The sequence below is a fragment of the Oncorhynchus tshawytscha genome, linkage group LG01 (genome assembly GCF_018296145.1).
Source record: "Oncorhynchus tshawytscha isolate Ot180627B linkage group LG01, Otsh_v2.0, whole genome shotgun sequence".
Taxonomy (NCBI): domain Eukaryota; kingdom Metazoa; phylum Chordata; class Actinopteri; order Salmoniformes; family Salmonidae; genus Oncorhynchus; species Oncorhynchus tshawytscha.
In genome coordinates, this window is record NC_056429.1 from 84,971,891 (window position 1) to 84,989,944 (window position 18,054).

General features: G+C 45.8%; 1 protein-coding gene across 1 annotated transcript in view; it reads left to right on the plus strand.

Moving 5' to 3' along the window:
* The window catches only part of l3mbtl2 (L3MBTL histone methyl-lysine binding protein 2), a 39,366-nt gene that overhangs the window by 6,293 nt on the left and 15,019 nt on the right, over positions 1-18,054 (plus strand). The window contains exons 9-13 of the mRNA XM_042328421.1: positions 8,564-8,652; positions 8,802-9,051; positions 9,143-9,204; positions 9,391-9,495; positions 14,682-14,890. Coding sequence (XP_042184355.1) covers positions 8,564-8,652; positions 8,802-9,051; positions 9,143-9,204; positions 9,391-9,495; positions 14,682-14,890 — 715 coding nt within the window. The remainder of the gene's footprint in view (positions 1-8,563; positions 8,653-8,801; positions 9,052-9,142; positions 9,205-9,390; positions 9,496-14,681; positions 14,891-18,054) is intronic.

The following is an 18,054-nucleotide window of genomic DNA, read 5'->3' on the forward strand; positions in this document are numbered from 1 at the left end:
GCCCTATTGTCTAACAAAGAATTTTTCAACTTTTTATTTCAACTAACATAAATGTATTCATTCAAAGGAATAAAAATAACAACACCTCCCCCTCTCTTCTTTGGGAGACTTTCAAAGCTGTATTACGGGGAAAGATAATTTCAAGAACTGCTGGACTCAATCCTGGCAATAGACCGCTTCACCAAACTTCACCATCCCCTGAATATACGCATAGAGGTTGAAACTTCAAACTCAATTTAATCTACTTTCCACTGATAAAGCAGAGTTTCTGTTACAACAAATTAAGGGGACGTACTACGAATACGCTTTTTGGCACACCAACTTAACTGCCAGTCAGCATCTCAGTTATATAACTCTTCCTGTAATCTTACAAGTGATCCCTCTAATATTTATTCAAGTTTTGTGTCCATTTTATTCAAACCTCTACAAATCCAAACCCCCATCAGATATTACGGCTATGGACAACTTTTTAGATAACTTTAGATAATTCCATCCATTTAGTATGGACATCAGTGACGTTCTGGACAACCCTCAACATCTAGATGAGATAACAAAGGGTCTAAAGTTAATGCAAAGTGGCAAGGCCCCAGGCCCTGATGGCTTCCCAATCGATTATTCAAAAAAAATCCCAGATCAACTCGCCCCATCATTTCACTTTTGAGCTCTGATGTTAGCTAATAGTTTAAGGTTCTAGCATGCCGGTTGGAACCCTGGCTCCAGGATGACATATCTGATGATCAAATAGGTTTCATCAAAGGGTGACAACTGTTTTCCAATGTATGTCGGCTTTTGAACATTTATACTCTCTCCTTCTCTCTCCTGACCCTGAAATGGTTGCTTCTCTTGATGCAGAGAAGGCTTTCGACCTAGTGGAGTGGGATTATTCATTTCAGTTTTGATAAGATTTGGTTTTGGGTCCAATTTCATCTCACGGATACGTATGCTCTATTCTGCTCCTACAGCTCGCGCACACACCAACTCTCAACATTCAAATACTTCCGCCTATCCAGAGGGACCCGTCAAGGGTGCCTTATGTCCCCACTCCTTTTTTCACTTGCAATAGAATTGCTTTCCTTGGCCTTAATGATGATGATCATCATCTTTCACTGCAATCCACCGAGCTGGTGAAGAACACAGTGTCACTGTACGCAGATTATCTACTATTATATATCACTAACTCTGTGAACTCTGTCGATAACGATGCATTTTTTAAACACATTTGGATCATTCTCAGGTTACAAATTGAACATTCAGAAAAATGAATGCTTTCCCATCAACCCCACTGCCTTTACGTCTGTTGCCCTCTGGTTTTTCCTATTGAGGTGTGAATATAACACATTCTCTGGCTACCCTCCATAAAATAAACTTAGCAAGTCTAGTCACATGAGTTAAAGCAGACTTACAACGCTTGGATAGTCTGCCTCTCTTCTTAGCTGGCAGAATCCAATCTGTTAAAATGAACCTTGACCTAGGTTTCTGATTTCTAGATGATATGATATTATGCTTTCCTCTGAACCCTCTCCAATCAACAAGGAGGCCCTTAGGCTTAACTCCATATGCTCGGTTAAGTTTCATTCAGTTCAAGGTCTTGCACAGAATTCACTACACCAAAGAAAATTCCTCCCAGACACAAATGACACGTGATAGATGTTCAATCACTTCGGCAGACCACACCCATATGTTTTATTCATGTTCTAAGATGTCTGAGTGTTGGTCATTCTTTTTTAATACTCTCTCTAAAATTCTAGATATTGACCAAAACACTTTGAGAGGTTGTACTGATAATGTTTTCTTGAGATGGCAGCCTTTTAATTCCCTTTTTTGAACAGTAGCCTTCCATTTATCAGGAGTATGAATGTTGGCCAACAGGGGAAATGAGAGGGTGTGGGAGGGAAGGCATAGCATGTTTTGATATTTTAGATTTAGTTTTGTGCATGTACAAGGGTTTTTCTTTATTTACATTTTTTTTGACATTGTACAATCATAGTGAAGACATCAAAACAATGAAATAACACATATGGAATCATGTAGTAACCAAAAAAGTGTTAAACGAATCAAAATATATTTGAGATTCTTCAAAGTAGCCACCCTTTGCCTTAATGACAGCTTTACACACTCTTAGACATACATAGCCCTCACACAGCCTGGAATTGTGTTGGATCATTGTCCTGTTGATAAACAAATTATAGTCCTGCTAAGCGCAAACTAGATGGGATGGCGTATCGCTTGCAGAATGCTGTGGTAGCCATGCTGGTTAAGTGTGCCTTGAATTCTAAATAAATCACAGAGGGTGTCACCAGCAAAGCACCATCACACCTCCTCCTCCATGCTTCACGGTGGGAACCACCCATGCAAAGATCATCTGTCCACCTACTCTGCGTCTCACAAAGTCACGGCGGTTGGAACCAAAAATCTCTAATTTGGACTCATCAGACAGATTTCCACCGGTCTAATGTCCATTGCTCGTGTTTCTTGGCTCAAGCAAGTCTCTTCTTATTATTGGTGTTCTTTAATAGTGGTTTCTTTGCAGCAATTCGATCATGAAGGCCTGATTCACGCAGTCTCCGCTGAACAGTTGATGTTGAGATGTGTCTGCTACTTGAACTCTGAAGCATTTACAGTTGAAGTCAGAAGATTACATACACTTAAATGTCTTAGTCATTTAAACACAAATTTATTGTTAACAAACTATAGTTTTGGCAAGTCTGTCAGGACATCTACTTTTGTTGTTCCAACAATTGTTTACAGACAGATCATTTCACTTATAATTCACTGTATCACAATTCCAGTGGGCCAGAAAGTTTACATACTCTAAGTTGACTGTGCCTTTAAACAGCTTGGAAAATTCCGTGAAGATGCTGGAGGAAACGGGTACAAAACTATCTATTTCCACAGTAAAATGAGTCCTATATCGACATAACCTGAAAGGCAGCTCATCAAGGAAGAAGCCATTGCTCCTAAACCGCCATAAAAAAATCCAGACTACAGTTTACAACTGCACATGGGGACAAAGATCATACTTTTTGGATAAATGTCCTCTGGTCTGAAGAAACAAAAATAGAACTGTTTGTCCATAATGACCATTGTTATGTTTGGAGGAAAAAGGGGGAGGCTTGCAAGCCGAAGAACACCATCCCAACCGTGAAGCACGGGGGTGGCAGCATCATGTTGTGGGGGTGCTTTGCTGCAGGAAGGACTGGTGCACTTCACAAAATAAATGGCATCATGAGGCATGGAAATTATCTCAAGACAACAGTCAGGAAGTTAAAGGTTGGTCGCAAATGGGTCTTCCAAATGGACAATGACCCCAAGCATACTTCCAAAGTTGTGGCAAAATGGCTTGATGACAACAACGTCAAGGTATTGGAGTGGCCATCACAAAGCCCTGACCTCATCCTATAGAAAATATGTGGGCAGAACTGAAAAAGTGTGTGCGTGCAAGGAGGCCTACAAACCTGACTCCGTTACACCTGCTCTGTCAGGAGGAATGGGTCAAAAATCACCCAACTTATTGTGGGAAGCTTGTGGAAGGCTACCTGAAACGTTTGACCCAAGTTAAACAATTTAAAGGCAATGCTACCAAATACTAATTGAGTGTTTGTAAACTTCTGACCCACTGGGAATGTGATGAAGGAAATAAAAGCTGAAATAAATCATTCTCTCTACTATTATTCTGACATTTCACACTCTTAAAATAAAGTGGTGATTCTAATTAGCCTAAGACAGGGAATTTTTACTAGGATTAAATGTCAGGAATTGTGAAAAACTGCGTTTAAAAAAAAAAATGTATTTGGCTAAGCTGTAAACGTCAGACTTCAACTTTATTTGGGCTGCAACTTCTGAGGCTGGTAACTCTAATGAACTCTGGGTTAGGGTTTCCTGTGGTGGTTCTCATGAGAGCCAGTTTCATCATAGCGCTTGATGGTTTTTGCAACTGCACTTGAAGAAGTTCTTTACATTTTGGTAAAAAGACTTGGTCTTCTGTATACCGCCCCTACCTTGTCACAACAAAATTGTCTCAAACGCATTAATTTTCAACAGGTGTTAGTTTAAATTAAGTCAAGGTGACTACATCATGAGTCTGGTTGAGAGAATGCCAAGAGTGTGCAAAGCTGTCATCAAAGCAAAGGATGGCTACTTTGAAGAATCTAAAATATATTTTGATTTGTTTAGCACTTTTTTGGTTACTACATGATTCCATGTGTTTTTTGCCTAGTGTTGATGTCTTCTATTATTCTACACTGTAGACAATAGTACAAATAAATAAAAACCCTTGAATGAGTAGATGTCAACTTTTGACTGGTACTGTATGTGTGCATATGTGCGTATATTTATTATTTCCAATTGTATGTTTTATTAAATTTTACGTGTGCTGCTTTTGTTAAGGGGAGGGAGGTGTTTCAATAAGTATAAGGGGATAAAAGGATGTACCTGTTCAAGTTGTAATTTGTGTTTCTTTATATTCACCCAAATCTAGATAGCTGATGTTCTGAAAGAGCTGCAAAATCTGGACCCCTACAAATCTATTCTACTCTGTCTTTCTAAGGTCTTCGAAAGCCAAGTTAACAAACCGATTACCGACCATTTAGAATCCCACTGTACCTTCTCCACTATGCAATCTGGTTTCAGAGCTGGTCATGGGTGCACCTCAGCCACGCTCAAGGTCCTAAACGATATCATAACCGCCATCGATACGAGACATTACTGTGCAGCCATCTTCATCGACCTGGTCAAGGCTTTCGACTCTGTCAATCACCACATTCTTATTGGCAGACAACAGCCAGCCTTGGTTTTTCAAATGGCTGCCTCGCCTGGTTCACCAACTACTTCTCAGACAGAGTTCAGTGTGTCAAATCGGAGGGCCTGTTGTCCGGACCTCTGGCAGTCTCTATGGGGGTGCCAGAGGGTTCAATTCTCGGGCCGACTCTCTTCTCTGTATACATCAATAATGTCGCTCTTGCTGCTGGTGATTCTCTGATCCACCCCTGCGCAGACGACACCATTCTGTATACTTCTGGCCCCTCTTTGGACACTGTTAACTAACCTCCAGATGAGCTTCAATGCCATACAACTCTCCTTCCGTGGCCTCCAACTGCTCTTAAATGCAAGTAAAACTAAATGCATGCTATTCAATCGATCACTGCCCGCACCTTCCCGCCCGTCCGACTAGCATCACTACTCTGGACGGCTCTGACTTAGAATATGTGGACAACTACAAATACCTAGGTGTCTGTTTAGACTGTAAACTCTCCTTCCAGACTCACATTAAGCATTTCCAATCCAAAATTAAATCTAAAATCGGCTTCCTATATCTCAACAAAGCATCCTTCACTCATGCTGCCAAACATAACCTTGTAAAACTGACCATCCTACTGATCCTCGACTTTGGCGACGTCATCTATAAAATAGCCTCCAACACTCTACTCAACAAATTGAATGCAGTCTATCACAGTGCCATCCGTTTTGTCACCAAAGCCCCATATACTACTCACCACTGCGACCTGTACGCTCTCGTTGGTTGGCCCTCGCTTCATACTCGTCGCCAAACTCACTGGCTCCAGGTCATCTACAAGTCTCTGCTAGGTAAAGCCCCGCCTTATCTCAGCTCACTGGCCACCATAGCAGCACCCACTCGTAGCACGCGCTCCAGCAGATATATCTCACTGGTCACCTCCAAAGCCAATTCCAATTTGGTCGCCTTCCCTTCCAGTTCTCTGCTGCCAATGACTGGAACAAACTGCAAAAATCTCTGAAGCTGGAGACTCTTTCCTCCCTCAATAGCTTTAAGCACCAGCTGTCAGAGCAGCTCGCAGATCACTGCACCTGTACATAGATGGGCTGTTTACAGATGGGCTATCTACCTCATCCCCATACTGTATTTATTTATCTTGCTCCTTTGCACCCCAGTATCTCTACTTGCACATTCATCTTCTGCACATCTACAATTCCAGTGTTTTAATTGCTATATTGTAATTACTTTGCCACCGTGGCCTGCCTATTTCCTTAACTCCCTTATCTTATCTCATTTACTCTCACTGTATATAGACTTTTTGTTTTCTTTTTTTCTGCTGTATTATTGACTGTATGTTTTGTTTATTCCATGTGTAACTCTTTGTTGTTGTATGTGTCGAATTGCTATGTTTTATCTTGGCCAGGTCGCAGTTGCGAATGAGAACTTGTTCTCAACTAGCCTACCTGGTTAAATAAAATTGCCAATAAAAATAAGTATACATTTTTTTATTTTTTTTATTAAAAGTAATGCACTCAAAACAAATAGCAATGAGACTTGAAATTGAGCTCAGGAGCTTCCGGTTTCATCTAGATGTTTATCAAACTTGGAGTCCACCTGTGGTTAATTCAATTGATTGCGTTCAACACCATAGTGCCCACAGAGATCATCACTGAGCTAAGGACCCTTGGACTAAACACCTCCCTCTGCAACTGGATCCTGGACTTCCTGACGGGATGCCCCCAAGTGGTACAGGTAGGCAACAACACGTATGCCAACACGTCTGATTCTCAACACTGGAGCCCCTCAAGGGTGCGTGCTTAGTCCCCTCCTGTGCTCCCTGTTCACCCACGACTGTGTGACCAAACACGACTCCAACACCATCATTAAGTTTGCTGATGACAACAGTGGTAGGCCTGATTACCGACCATGATGAGACAGCCTATAGGGAGGTCAGAGACTGCCAGGACAATAACCTCTCCCTCAATGTGAGCAAGACAAAGGAGCTGATCGTGGTCTACAGGAAAAGGATGGCCAAACAGGCCCTCATTAACATTGACGGAGCTGTAGTGGAGCTGGTTGAGAGTTTCCAAGTTCCTTGGTGTCCACATCACCAACAAACTATCATGGTCCAAACACACCTAGACAGTCGTGAAGAAGGCATGACAACACCTTTTCCCACCTCAGGAGACTGAAAAGATTTGTCATGGGTCCCCAGATCCTCAACGTTCTATAGCTCCACCATCAGGAGCATCCTGACTGGTTGCATCACGGGCTGGTATGGCAACCGCTCGTTATCTGACCTTGAAGGCGCTAAAGAGGGTAGTGCGTACAGCCCAGTACATCACTGGGGCCAAGTTCCTGCCACCCAGTACCTATATACTAGTCGGTGTCCAAAAAATTGTCAAAGACTCCGGTCACCCAAGTCATAGAATGTTCTCTCTGCTACCACACGGCAAGCAGTACCGGATTACCAAGTCTAGGACCAAAGGGCTCCGTAACAGCTTCTACCCCCAAGCCATGAGACTGCTGAACAATTAATCAAATGGCTACCCGGACTATTTACTTATCTATGCATAGTCATTTTTACCAGTACTTATGTGTACAATTAACTAACCTGTACCCCCAGCACATTGACTCTGTACAGGTACCCCCTGTATATAGCCTCGTTATTGTTATTTTATTGTTTTTTAATTATTTTTTTTACTTAAGAAAATATTTACCAAATAAACTGAACTCTTTCTTGAACTGCATTGTTGGTTAAGGGCTTGTAAGTAAGCATTACACGGTAAGGTCTGTTGTGTTCGGCACATGACAAATAAAGTTTGATTTTGATTTGACATGATTTGGAAAAGCATACCTGTCTATATAAGGTCCCACAGTTGACAGTGCATGACACAGCAAAAACCAACCCATGAGGTCGAAGGAATTGTCCATAGATCTCAGAGACAGGATTGTGTCCAGGCACAGATCTGGGGAAGTGTTCCAAAACATGTCTGCAGCATTGAAAGTCCCCAAGAACACAGTGGCCACCATCATTCGTACATGGAAGAAATTTGGACCCACCAAGACTCTTCCTAGAGCTAAGAAAACAAGATTCTCTGGTCTGATGAAACCAAGATTTAACTCTTTGTCCTGAATGCCAAGCGTCATGTCTGGAGGAAAACTGGCAACATCCCTACGGTGATGCATGGGGGTGGCAGCATCATGCTATGGGGATGTTTTTCAGTGGCAGGGACTGGGAGGCTAGTCAATCTTTCCCTCGATCCTAACGAAGCAAAGTACAGAGAGATTCTTGATGAAAACCTGCTCCAGAATGCTCAGGACCTCGGGCTGGGGTGACGGTTCACCTTCCAACAGGACAACGCAGGAGTGGTTTCGGGACAAGTCTCAATATCCTTGAGTGGCCCAGCCATTGACCTGAAAATAGCTGTGCAGCGACACTCCCCATCCAATCTGACAGAGCTTGAGCAAATCTACAGGGAAGAATGTGAGAAACTCCCCAAATACAGGTGTGCGACGCTTGTAGCGTCATACCTAAGAAGACTCAAGGCTGTAGTTGCTGCCAAAGGTGCTTCAACAAAGTACTGAGTAAAGGGTCTGAATACTTATGTTTAATGTAATATTTCAGTTTTTTATATTTAGAAATTTGCAAACAACATTTCTAAATCTGTTTTTGCTTTGTCATTATGGGGTATTATGTGTAGATTGATGAGAAAAACTAACAATTTAATCAATTTTAGAATAAGGCTGTAACGTAACAAAATGTGGAAAAATTGAAGGGGTCTGAATAGTTTCCGAATGCACACTATTGGTTGTGTGTCCCTTTTCTAGCTGTGCACCAGAACATCTCTGACTGGAAGGAGTATCTGATGAACCGGCTGGTTGGAGCCAGAACTTTGCCTGTGGACTTCTATATGAAGGTAACGTGTGTCAGACATACTTTTTCTTTGTGGTAGAACCAACCAAATTACCACATCTCTCCACCACTGCCCCTTGTCTCTGTAATGGCCTTCCCTTCTCTCTCTGCATGTTTCTCCCCCTCTCTCACAATCTCCTTCCTCCCTCTTAGCTGGCCGAGAGTATGAAGTGTCCGTTCCGTACTGGCATGCGTGTGGAGGTGGTGGACCGCACTCTGGTGAGCCAGACACGGCTGGCAGTGGTGGACACTGTGACCGGAGGCCGCCTAAGACTGGTCTATGAGGACGGGGAGCAGGAGGCCAAAGGGGAGCCCCTCTCTGATGTCTGGTGCCATATGTGGAGCCCCCTTCTGCACCCAGTGGGCTGGTCCAGCAAAGTGGGTCATGTCATCAAACTGGCTGGTACAGGATTAAACCAACTTGTGCACGGGGGGGGGGTTGTTTTCTATGTTGATAAAGTTGAAGGTTGATAATATGAAACGTTCTTCCCCAGACGTTGACCACCCAACATTCCGTAAGGTGTACTGTGATAGCGTCCCCATGCTGTTTAAGAAGGTCAGTATACAGACTGATCACATTAATCAATGTCTATCTATAGCTCATTTGTTGATGGTTTGACAAACACCAGAGGAGTCTGCAAAAGAAGCAAAAATAGAGTGCTGTGATTCTGCATGCCACAACGGCTTGTTTCATGACTGGACTTTTATAACACTGTTATGCCTCTCTATGACCCCCCCACAGCCCAGGACTGTGTACATGGAAGGAGGCTTCTTTGAGGTGGGAATGAAGCTGGAGGCCATCAATCCTGTAAACCTGGGCAACATCTGTGTGGCTACTATACACAAGGTAATGATTGAGAGAATTCTCATTCTTGGCTGCAATGCTGTGATCTTTGAACTAATATTGTCTATGTACACTTAATTTGGCTCTATACTCCAACATTTTGGACTTGATATTAAATGTTTTATATGAGGTGACAGAACAGAATGTCACCTTTTATTTGAGGGTATTTTCATATGTTTTTCGGTTTAGAAATTAAAGCACTATGTATCTAGTCCCTCCATTTGAGGGTGTCATAAGTATTTGCACAAATGTACTTATAGTGTATTAAATTAGGGATTAAAATGGATTTAATTGTAAATTTTTGTCAACGATCTACACAAAATACTCTAATTTCAAAGGAAGAAATAATAATATGAAAAATAAATTGGTGTTCTATCTTGATTTTAGATAATTATTCAATGCATGTTAGAATCCCCTTTGGCAGTGATTATAGCACGTGAGTCTTTCTGGGTAAGTCTCTAAGAGCTTTGCACACCTGGATAGTACAATATTTGCACATTCTTTAAAAAACAAGTTGGTTATTGATCTTTGCTAGACAGTCATTTTCATGTCTTGTCATATATTTTAAAGCTGATTTTAAGTCAAAACTGAAACTCAGCCACTCAGGAACATTCAATTATGTCTTGGTAAACAACTCCACTGTAGATTTGGCCTTGTGTTTTAGGTTATTGTCCTGATGAAATGTGAATTTGTCTCCCAGTGTCCGTTGGAAAGCAGACTGATGCCAAGTTTTCCCCAAGGATTTTTCCTTCTTCTGTCCAGCAAACTTGTGATTCAACCTGTTAAAAATAAATATATTTTTTTCACCTTTTATTTAACCAGGTAGGCCAGTTGAGAACAAGTTCTCATTTACAACTGCGACCTGGCCAAGATAAAGCAAAGCAGTGCGACAAACACAACAGAGTTACACATGGGATAAACAAATGTACAATCAATAACACAATAGAAAAATCTGTATACAGTGTGTGCAAATGAAGTAAGAAGGTAAGACAATAAATAGGCCAACAGTGGCGAAGTAATTACAATTTAGCAATTTACACTGGAGTGATATATGTGAGGATGATGTGCAAGTAGAAATACTGGTGTGCAAAAGAGCAGAAAAACAAATATGGGGATGAGGAAGGTAGTTGGTTGGATGGGCTATTTACAGATGGGCTGTGTACAGCTGCAGCGATCGAAAGCTGCTCTGACAGCTGGTGCTTAAAGTTAGTGAGGGAGATATAAGTCTCCAACTTCAGTGATTTTTGCAATTTGTTCCAGTCATTGGTAGCAGAGAACTGGAAGGAAAGGCGGCCAAAGGAGGTGTTCGCTTTGGGGATGACCAGTGAAATATACCTGCTGGAGCGCATGCTACGGGTGGGTGTTGCTATGGTGACCAGTGAGCATAGATAAGGCAGAGCTTTACCTCGCAAAGACTTACAGATGACCTGGAGCCAGTGGGTTTGGCTATGGATATGTAGTGAGGGCCAGCCAATGACAGCATACAGGTCGCAGTGGTGGGTAGTATATGGGGCTTTGGTGACAAAACAGATGGCACTGTGATAGACTACGTCCAATTTGTTGAGTCAAGTGTTGGAGGCTATTTTGTATATGACATCGCCAAAGTCAAGGATCGGTAGGGTAGTCAGTTTTACAAGGGTATGTTTGGCAGCATGAGTGAAGGAGGCTTTGTTGCGAAATAGCAAGCCAATTCTAGATTTAACTTTGGATTGTAGATGCTTATTGTGAGTCTGGAAGGAGAGTTTACAGTCTAGCCAGACACCTAGGTATTTATAGTTGTCCACATATTCTAAGTCAGAACCGTCCAGAGTAGTGATGCTAGTCGGGCAGGCGGGTGCTGGCAGCGATCAGTTGAAGAGCATGCATTTAGTTTTACAAGCATTTAAGAGCAGTTGGAGGCCACGGAAGGAGTGTTGTATGGCGTTGAAGCTCGTCTGGAGGGTTGTTAACAGTGTCCAAAGAAGGGCCAGATGTATACAGAATGGTGTCATCTGCGTAGAATCACCCGCAGCAAGAGCGACATTTTTGATATATACAGAGAAAAAAGTTGGCCCGAGAGTTGAACCCTGTTGCACCCCTTAGACTGCCAGAGGTCCGGACAACAGGCCCTCCAATTTGACACACTGAACTCTATCTGAGAAGTAGTTAGTGAATCAGGCGAGGCAGTCATTCGAGATACCAAGGCTGTTGAGGTCTGCCGATAAGAATACAGTGATTGACAGAGTCGAAAGCCTTGGCCAGGTTGATGAAGACGGCTGTACAGTACTGTCTTTTATCGATTGCAGTTATGATGTCATTTACGACCTTGAGCGTGGCTGAGGTACACCCGTGACCAGCTCGGAAACCAGATTGCATAGCGGAGAAGGTATGGGGGGATTCAAAATGGTCAGGGAACTGTTTGTTCACTTGGCTTTTGAAGACTTAAGAAAGGCAGGGCAGGATGGATATAGGTCTGTAACAGTTTGGCTCTAGAGTGTCTCCCCCTTTGAAGAGGGGGATGACCGAGGCCACTTTCCAATCTTTAGGAATCTCAGACGATACGAAGAGAGGTTGAATAGACTAGTAATAGGGAATTCAACAATGGCAGCAGATCATTTTAGGAAGAGAGGGTCCAGATTGTCTAGCCAAGCTGATTTGTAGGGATCCAGATTTTGCAGCTCTTTCAGAACATCAGCTGTCTGGATTTGGGTGAAGGAGAAGCGCGGGGGGGTGCGGAGCTGTTGGCCGGGTTTGGGATTGCCAGGTGCAATATTGAAATTCTCGATTATCGTGGATTTATCAGTGGTGACAGTATTTCCTAGTCTCAGTGCAGTGGGCAGCTGGGAGGAGGTACTCTTATTCTCCATGGACTTTACAGTGTCCCCAAACTTTGTGGAATTAGTGTTGCAGAATGCAAATTTCTGTTTGAAATTTCTGTCCCAACTGACTGCATGTATTGGTTCCTGACTTCCCTGAAAAGTTGCATATTGTGGGGAATATTCGAAGCTAGTGCAGTACGCCAGGGTGTTTTTGTGCTGGTCAAGGGCAGTCAGGTCTGGAGTGAACCACGGGCTATATCTATTCTTAGTTCTACATTTTTTGAAAGGGGCATGCTTATTTAAGATGGTGAGGAAAGCACTTTTAAGGAACAACCAGGCATCCTCTACTGACGAGATGAGGTCAATATCCTTCCAGGATACCTGGGCCAAGTCGATTAGAAAGGCCTGTGTGCAAAAGTGTTTTAGGAAGCGTTTGACAGTGATTAGGGGTGGTCGTTTGACCACGGACCCACTACGGACGCAGACAATGAGGCAGTGATTGCTGAGATCCTGGTTGAAAACAGCAGAGGTGTATTTAGAGGGCAAGTTGATCAGGATGATATCTATGAGGGTGCCCATGTTTTACGGATTTGGGGTTGTACCTGGTGTAGGTTCCTTGATAACTTGTGTGAGATTGAGGGCATCTAGCTTTGATTGTAGGACGTCCAGAGTGTTAAGCATATCCCAATTTAGGTCACCTAGCAGTACGATCTCTGACGATAGATGGGGGGCTATCAATTCACAAATGGTGTCCAGGGCACAGCTGGGAGCTGAGGGGGTCTATAACAAGCGGCAACAGTGAGGGACGTATTTCTGGAGAGATGGATCTTTTAAAAGTAGAAGCTCAAACTGTTTGGGCATAGACCTGGATAGTATGACAGAACTCTGCAGGCTATCTCTACAGTAGATTGCAATTCCGTCCCCTTTAGCACTTCTGTCTTGACGGAAAATGTTGTAATTAGGGATGGAAATGTCAAAAATGTTGGTTGCCTTCCTAAGCCAGGATACAGACATGGCTAGGACGTCTGGGATGGAGGAGCGTGCTAAAGCAGTGAATAAAGCTAACTTATGGAGGAGGCTTCTGATGTTAACATGGATGAAACCAAGGCTTTTACGGTTACAGGAGTCAACCAATGAGAGCACCTTGGTGTGATGCTGGAGGCAACAGGGTCTAGGTTAACCTCTACATCACCAGAGGAACAGAGGAGGAGTAGGATAAGGGTACGGCTAAAGGATGTAAGAACTGGTCGTCTCGTGCGTTGGGGACAGAGAATAAAAGGAGCAGATTTCTGGGCGTGGTAGAACAGATTCAGGGCATAATGTACAGACAAGGGTGTGGTAGGATGTGAGTACAGTGGAGGTAAACCGAGGCAGAGTAACGATGAGAGCGGTTGCGTCTCTGGAGGCACCAGTTAAGCCAGGTGAGGTCTTCGCATGTGTGGAGGGTGCGACAAGTGAAATAAAACAATAATAACTAACCTAAACAGCAGTTGACAGGCATATTGACATTAGGGAGAGGCATGAGTAGCCGAGTGATCATAGGGTCCAATGAGCAGCAATGGGTGAGTCAGGGAGCCATTCGGTAGTTGCTACTATGCTTGGCGAGCTGGAGACACGGTAATTCAGAAAACTAGTGGGCCGTGGCCAGCAGATGGATTTTCGACGACGTCGCAACGGAAAAGCCTGTTGAAACCACCTCGGACGATTACGTCGGCAGACCAGTCGTGATGGATCGGCGGGGCTCCGTGTCGGCAATAAAGGGTCCAGGCCAATTGGCAGAAGAGGTATTGTAGCCCAAGAATTAGCTGATGGACCTCTTCGGCTAGCCAGGAGATGGGCCTAGCTCGAGGCTAGCTCAAGTCTAACTGCTGCTTGCTTCGGGACAAAGACGTTCGCCAGGAGTAGCCACTCGGATTTCAGCTAGCTAGGTGCGATGATCCGGTGTAAAGGTCCAGAGCTTGCTGTAGGAATCCGGAGATGTGGTTGAGTAAAAACAGTCCGATATGCTCTGGGTTGATATCGCGCTGTGCAGTCTGGCAGGTATTGACCGAGCTGAGGCTGGCTGGTGTCCGAGTCAACGGTGAAGACCCCTTGCAGTGGCTAACTGACTACTAGCTAGTTAGCTGGCTAGCTTCTGATGGGGGTTCCGGTTCTAAAGTATAAAAATAGCAGATCCGTACCACATTGGGTGAGGCGGGTTGGAGGAGAGTATATTCAGTCCGTAAATGAAAATTGAGATTAAAATATATACGAAAAAATATGGGGGGAAAACGAGGAAAACAATTATTTACACAGGATAAGACAAAAAACACGTCCGACTGCTACGCCATCTTGGATTACCTTGAAATCGAGTCTAGTAGCAAGGTAACTGTTACTCTCTCTTTCTCCCAGGTGCTGTTGGATGGCTACTTGATGGTGGGCATTGATGGCACAGATGGGTCGGGAGATGGGTCTGACTGGTTCTGCTACCATGCTTCCTCCCATGCCATCCTACCCAAGGGATATTGCCAGAAGCACAACATCCAGCTCACACCACCCACTGGTAATACCTTACACTCTCTCTCCTCTACTCTCTCTCTCTCCTCTACTCTCTCTCTCTCTCCCCCCTACTCTCTCTCCCCCTCTCTCTCTCTCTCTCTCTCTCTCTCTCCCCTCTACTCTCTCTCCCTCTACTCTCTCTCTCCCTCTACTCTCTCTCTCCCCTCTCTCTCTCTCTCCCTCTACTCTCTCTCTCTCCCCCTACTCTCTCTCTCTCCCCCTACTCTCTCTCTCTCCCCCTCTCTCTCCCCCCCCTCTCTCTCTCTCCCCCTCTCTCTCTCTCTCTCCCCCTACTCTCTCTCTCTCCCTACTCTCTCTCTCTCTCCCCTACTCTCTCTCTCTCTCCCTACTCTCTCTCTCTCTCTCCCCTCTCTCTCTCTCTCTCCCCCTACTCTCTCTCTCTCTCCCCTACTCTCTCTCTCTCTCCCCCTACTCTCTCTCTCTCTCTCTCTCCCTACTCTACTCTCTCTCCTCTCTCTCTCTCCCCTCTACTCTCTCTCTCCCTCTACTCTCTCTCTCCCCTCTCTCTCTCTCTCTCCCTCTCTCTCTCTCTCTCCCCCTACTATCTCTCTCTCCCCCTACCTCTCTCTCTCTCCCCCTACTCTCTCTCTCCCCCTCTCTCCTCCCCCTACTCTCTCTCTCTCCCCTCTATATGTCTGCTCTCCCCCTGCATCTCTCTCTCTCCCCTCTCTCTCTCCCCCTACTCTCTCTCTCTCCCCCTACTCTCTCTCCCCTCTCTCCCCTACTCTCTCTCTCTCCCCCCTCTCTCTCTCTCTCCCTACTCTCTCTCTCTCTCCCCCTCTCTCTCTCTCTCCCCCTCTCTCTCTCTCTCTCCCCTACTCTCTCTCTCTCTCCCCTACTCTCTCTCTCTCTCCCCTACTCTCTCTCTCTCTCCCCCTACTCTCTCTGTCTCTCTCCCCCCTACTCTCTCTGTCTCTCTCCCCCTACTCTCTCTGTCTCTCTCCCCTACTCTCTCATCTCTCTCCCCCTACTCTCTCTCTCTCCCCCCTACTCTCTCTGTCTCTCTCCCCCTACTCTCTCTGTCTCTCTCTCCCCCTCTCTCTCTCTCTCTCTCTCCCTACTCTCTCTGTCTCTCCCCTACTCTCTCTGTCTCTCCCCCTACTCTCTCTCTCCCCCTACCTCTCTCTCTCTCTCTCCCTGTCTCTCTCTCTCTCCCTACTCTCTCTCTCTCTCTCTCCCCCCTACTCTCTCTCTCTCTCCCCTCACCTCTCTCTCTCTCTCTCTCTCCCCCTACACTCTCTCTCTCTCCCCTACACTCTCTCTCTCTCCCCCCTACTCTCTCTCTCCCCCTACTCTCTCTCTCTCTCTCCCCCTACACTCTCTCTCTTCCCCCTACACTCTCTCTCTCTCCCCCTCTCTCTCTCTCTCTCCCCTACTCTCTCTCTCTCCCCCTACTCTCTCTCTCTCCCCCCTCTCTCTCTCTCTCTCCCCCTACTCTCTCTCTCTCCCCTGCTCTCTCTCTCTCCCCCTACTCTCTCTCTCTCCCCCTACTCTCTCTCTCCCCCTCTCTCTCTGTCTCTCTCTCTAATCTCTCTCTCTCCCCCTACTCTCTCTCTCCCCCTACACTCTCTCTCTCTCCCCCTACCCCTCTCTCTCTCTCTCCCCCTACACTCTCTCTCTCTCACTCTCTCTCTCCCCCTACTCTCTCTCTCTCCCCCTACACTCTCTCTCTCTCCCCCTACACTCTCTATCTATCCCCATACACTCTATATCTCTCCCCCTACACTATATCTCTCTCCCCTACAATATATCTCTCTCCCCCTACACTCTCTACACTATCTCTCCCCCTACACTAAATCCTCTCTCCCCTAATATATGTCTCTCTCTCCCCCTACACTCTCTCTCTCTCTCTCCCCCTACACTCTCTCTCTCTCTCTCCCCCTACTCTCTCTCTCTCTCCCCCTACCTCTCTCTCTCTCCCCTACACTCTCTCTCTCTCTCCCCCTACACTCTCTCTCTCTCTCCCCCTACACTCTCTCTCTCTCTCCCCCTACACTCTCTCTCCCCCTACCTCTCTCTCTCTCCCCCCTACTCTCTCTCTCTCTCTCCCCCTACACTCTCTCTCTCTCCCCCTACTCTCTCTCTCTCTCTCCCCCTACACTCTCTCTCCCCCTGCTCTCTCTCTCCTCTCCCCCTACACTCTCTCTCTCTCCCCTACACTCTCTCTCTCTCCCCCTGCTCTCTCTCTCTCTCCCCTACTACTCTCTCTCTCTCTCCCCCTACACTCTCTCTCCCCCTACTCTCTCTCTCTCCCCCTACACACTCTCTCTCTCTCCCCTACCTCTCTCTCTCTCCCCCTACACTCTCTCTCTCTCCCCCTACACTCTCTCTCTCTCCCCCTACACTCTCTCTCTCTCCCCCTACACTCTCTCTCTCTCCCCTACACTCTCTCTCTCCCCCTACTCTCTCTCCCCCTACCTCTCTCTCTCTCCCCCTACACTCTCTCTCTCTCTCCCCCCTACACTCTCTCTCTCTCTCCCCTACTCTCTCTCTCTCCCCCTACACTCTCTCTCTCTCTCCCCCTACACTCTCTCTCTCTCTCTCCCCCTACACTCTCTCTCTCTCTCTCCCCCTCACTCTCTCTCTCTCCCCCTACACTCTCTCTCTCCCCCTACACTCTCTCTCTCTCCCCCTACACTCTCTCTCTCTCTCTCCCCCTACACTCTCTCTCTCTCTCTCCCCCTACACTCTCTCTCTCTCTCCCCCCCCTACACTCTCTCTCTCTCTCTCCCCCTACCTCTCTCTCTCTCTCTCCCCCTACACTCTCTCTCTCTCTCCCCCTACTCTCTCTCTCTCTCTCTCCCCCTACACTCTCTCTCTCTCTCCCCCCTACACTCTCTCTCTCTCTCCCCCTACCTCTCTCTCTCTCCCCCCCTCTCTCTCTCTCTCCCCCCTACTCTCTCTCTCTCCCTCCCTACACTCTCTCTCTCTCTCCCCCTACACTCTCTCTCTCTCCCCCTACACTCTCTCTCTCTCCCCCTACCTCTCTCTCTCTCCCCCTATACTCTCTCTCTCTCCCTACCTCTCTCTCTCCCCCCTATCTCTCTCTCCCCCTACTCTCTCTCTCTCTCCCCTACTCTCTCTCTCTCTCCCCTACTCTCTCTCTCTCCCTACTCTCTCTCTCTCCCCTACTCTCTCTCTCTCCCCCTACTCTCTCTCTCTCTCCCCCTACTCTCTCTCTCTCCCCCTCTCTCTCTCTCTCTCC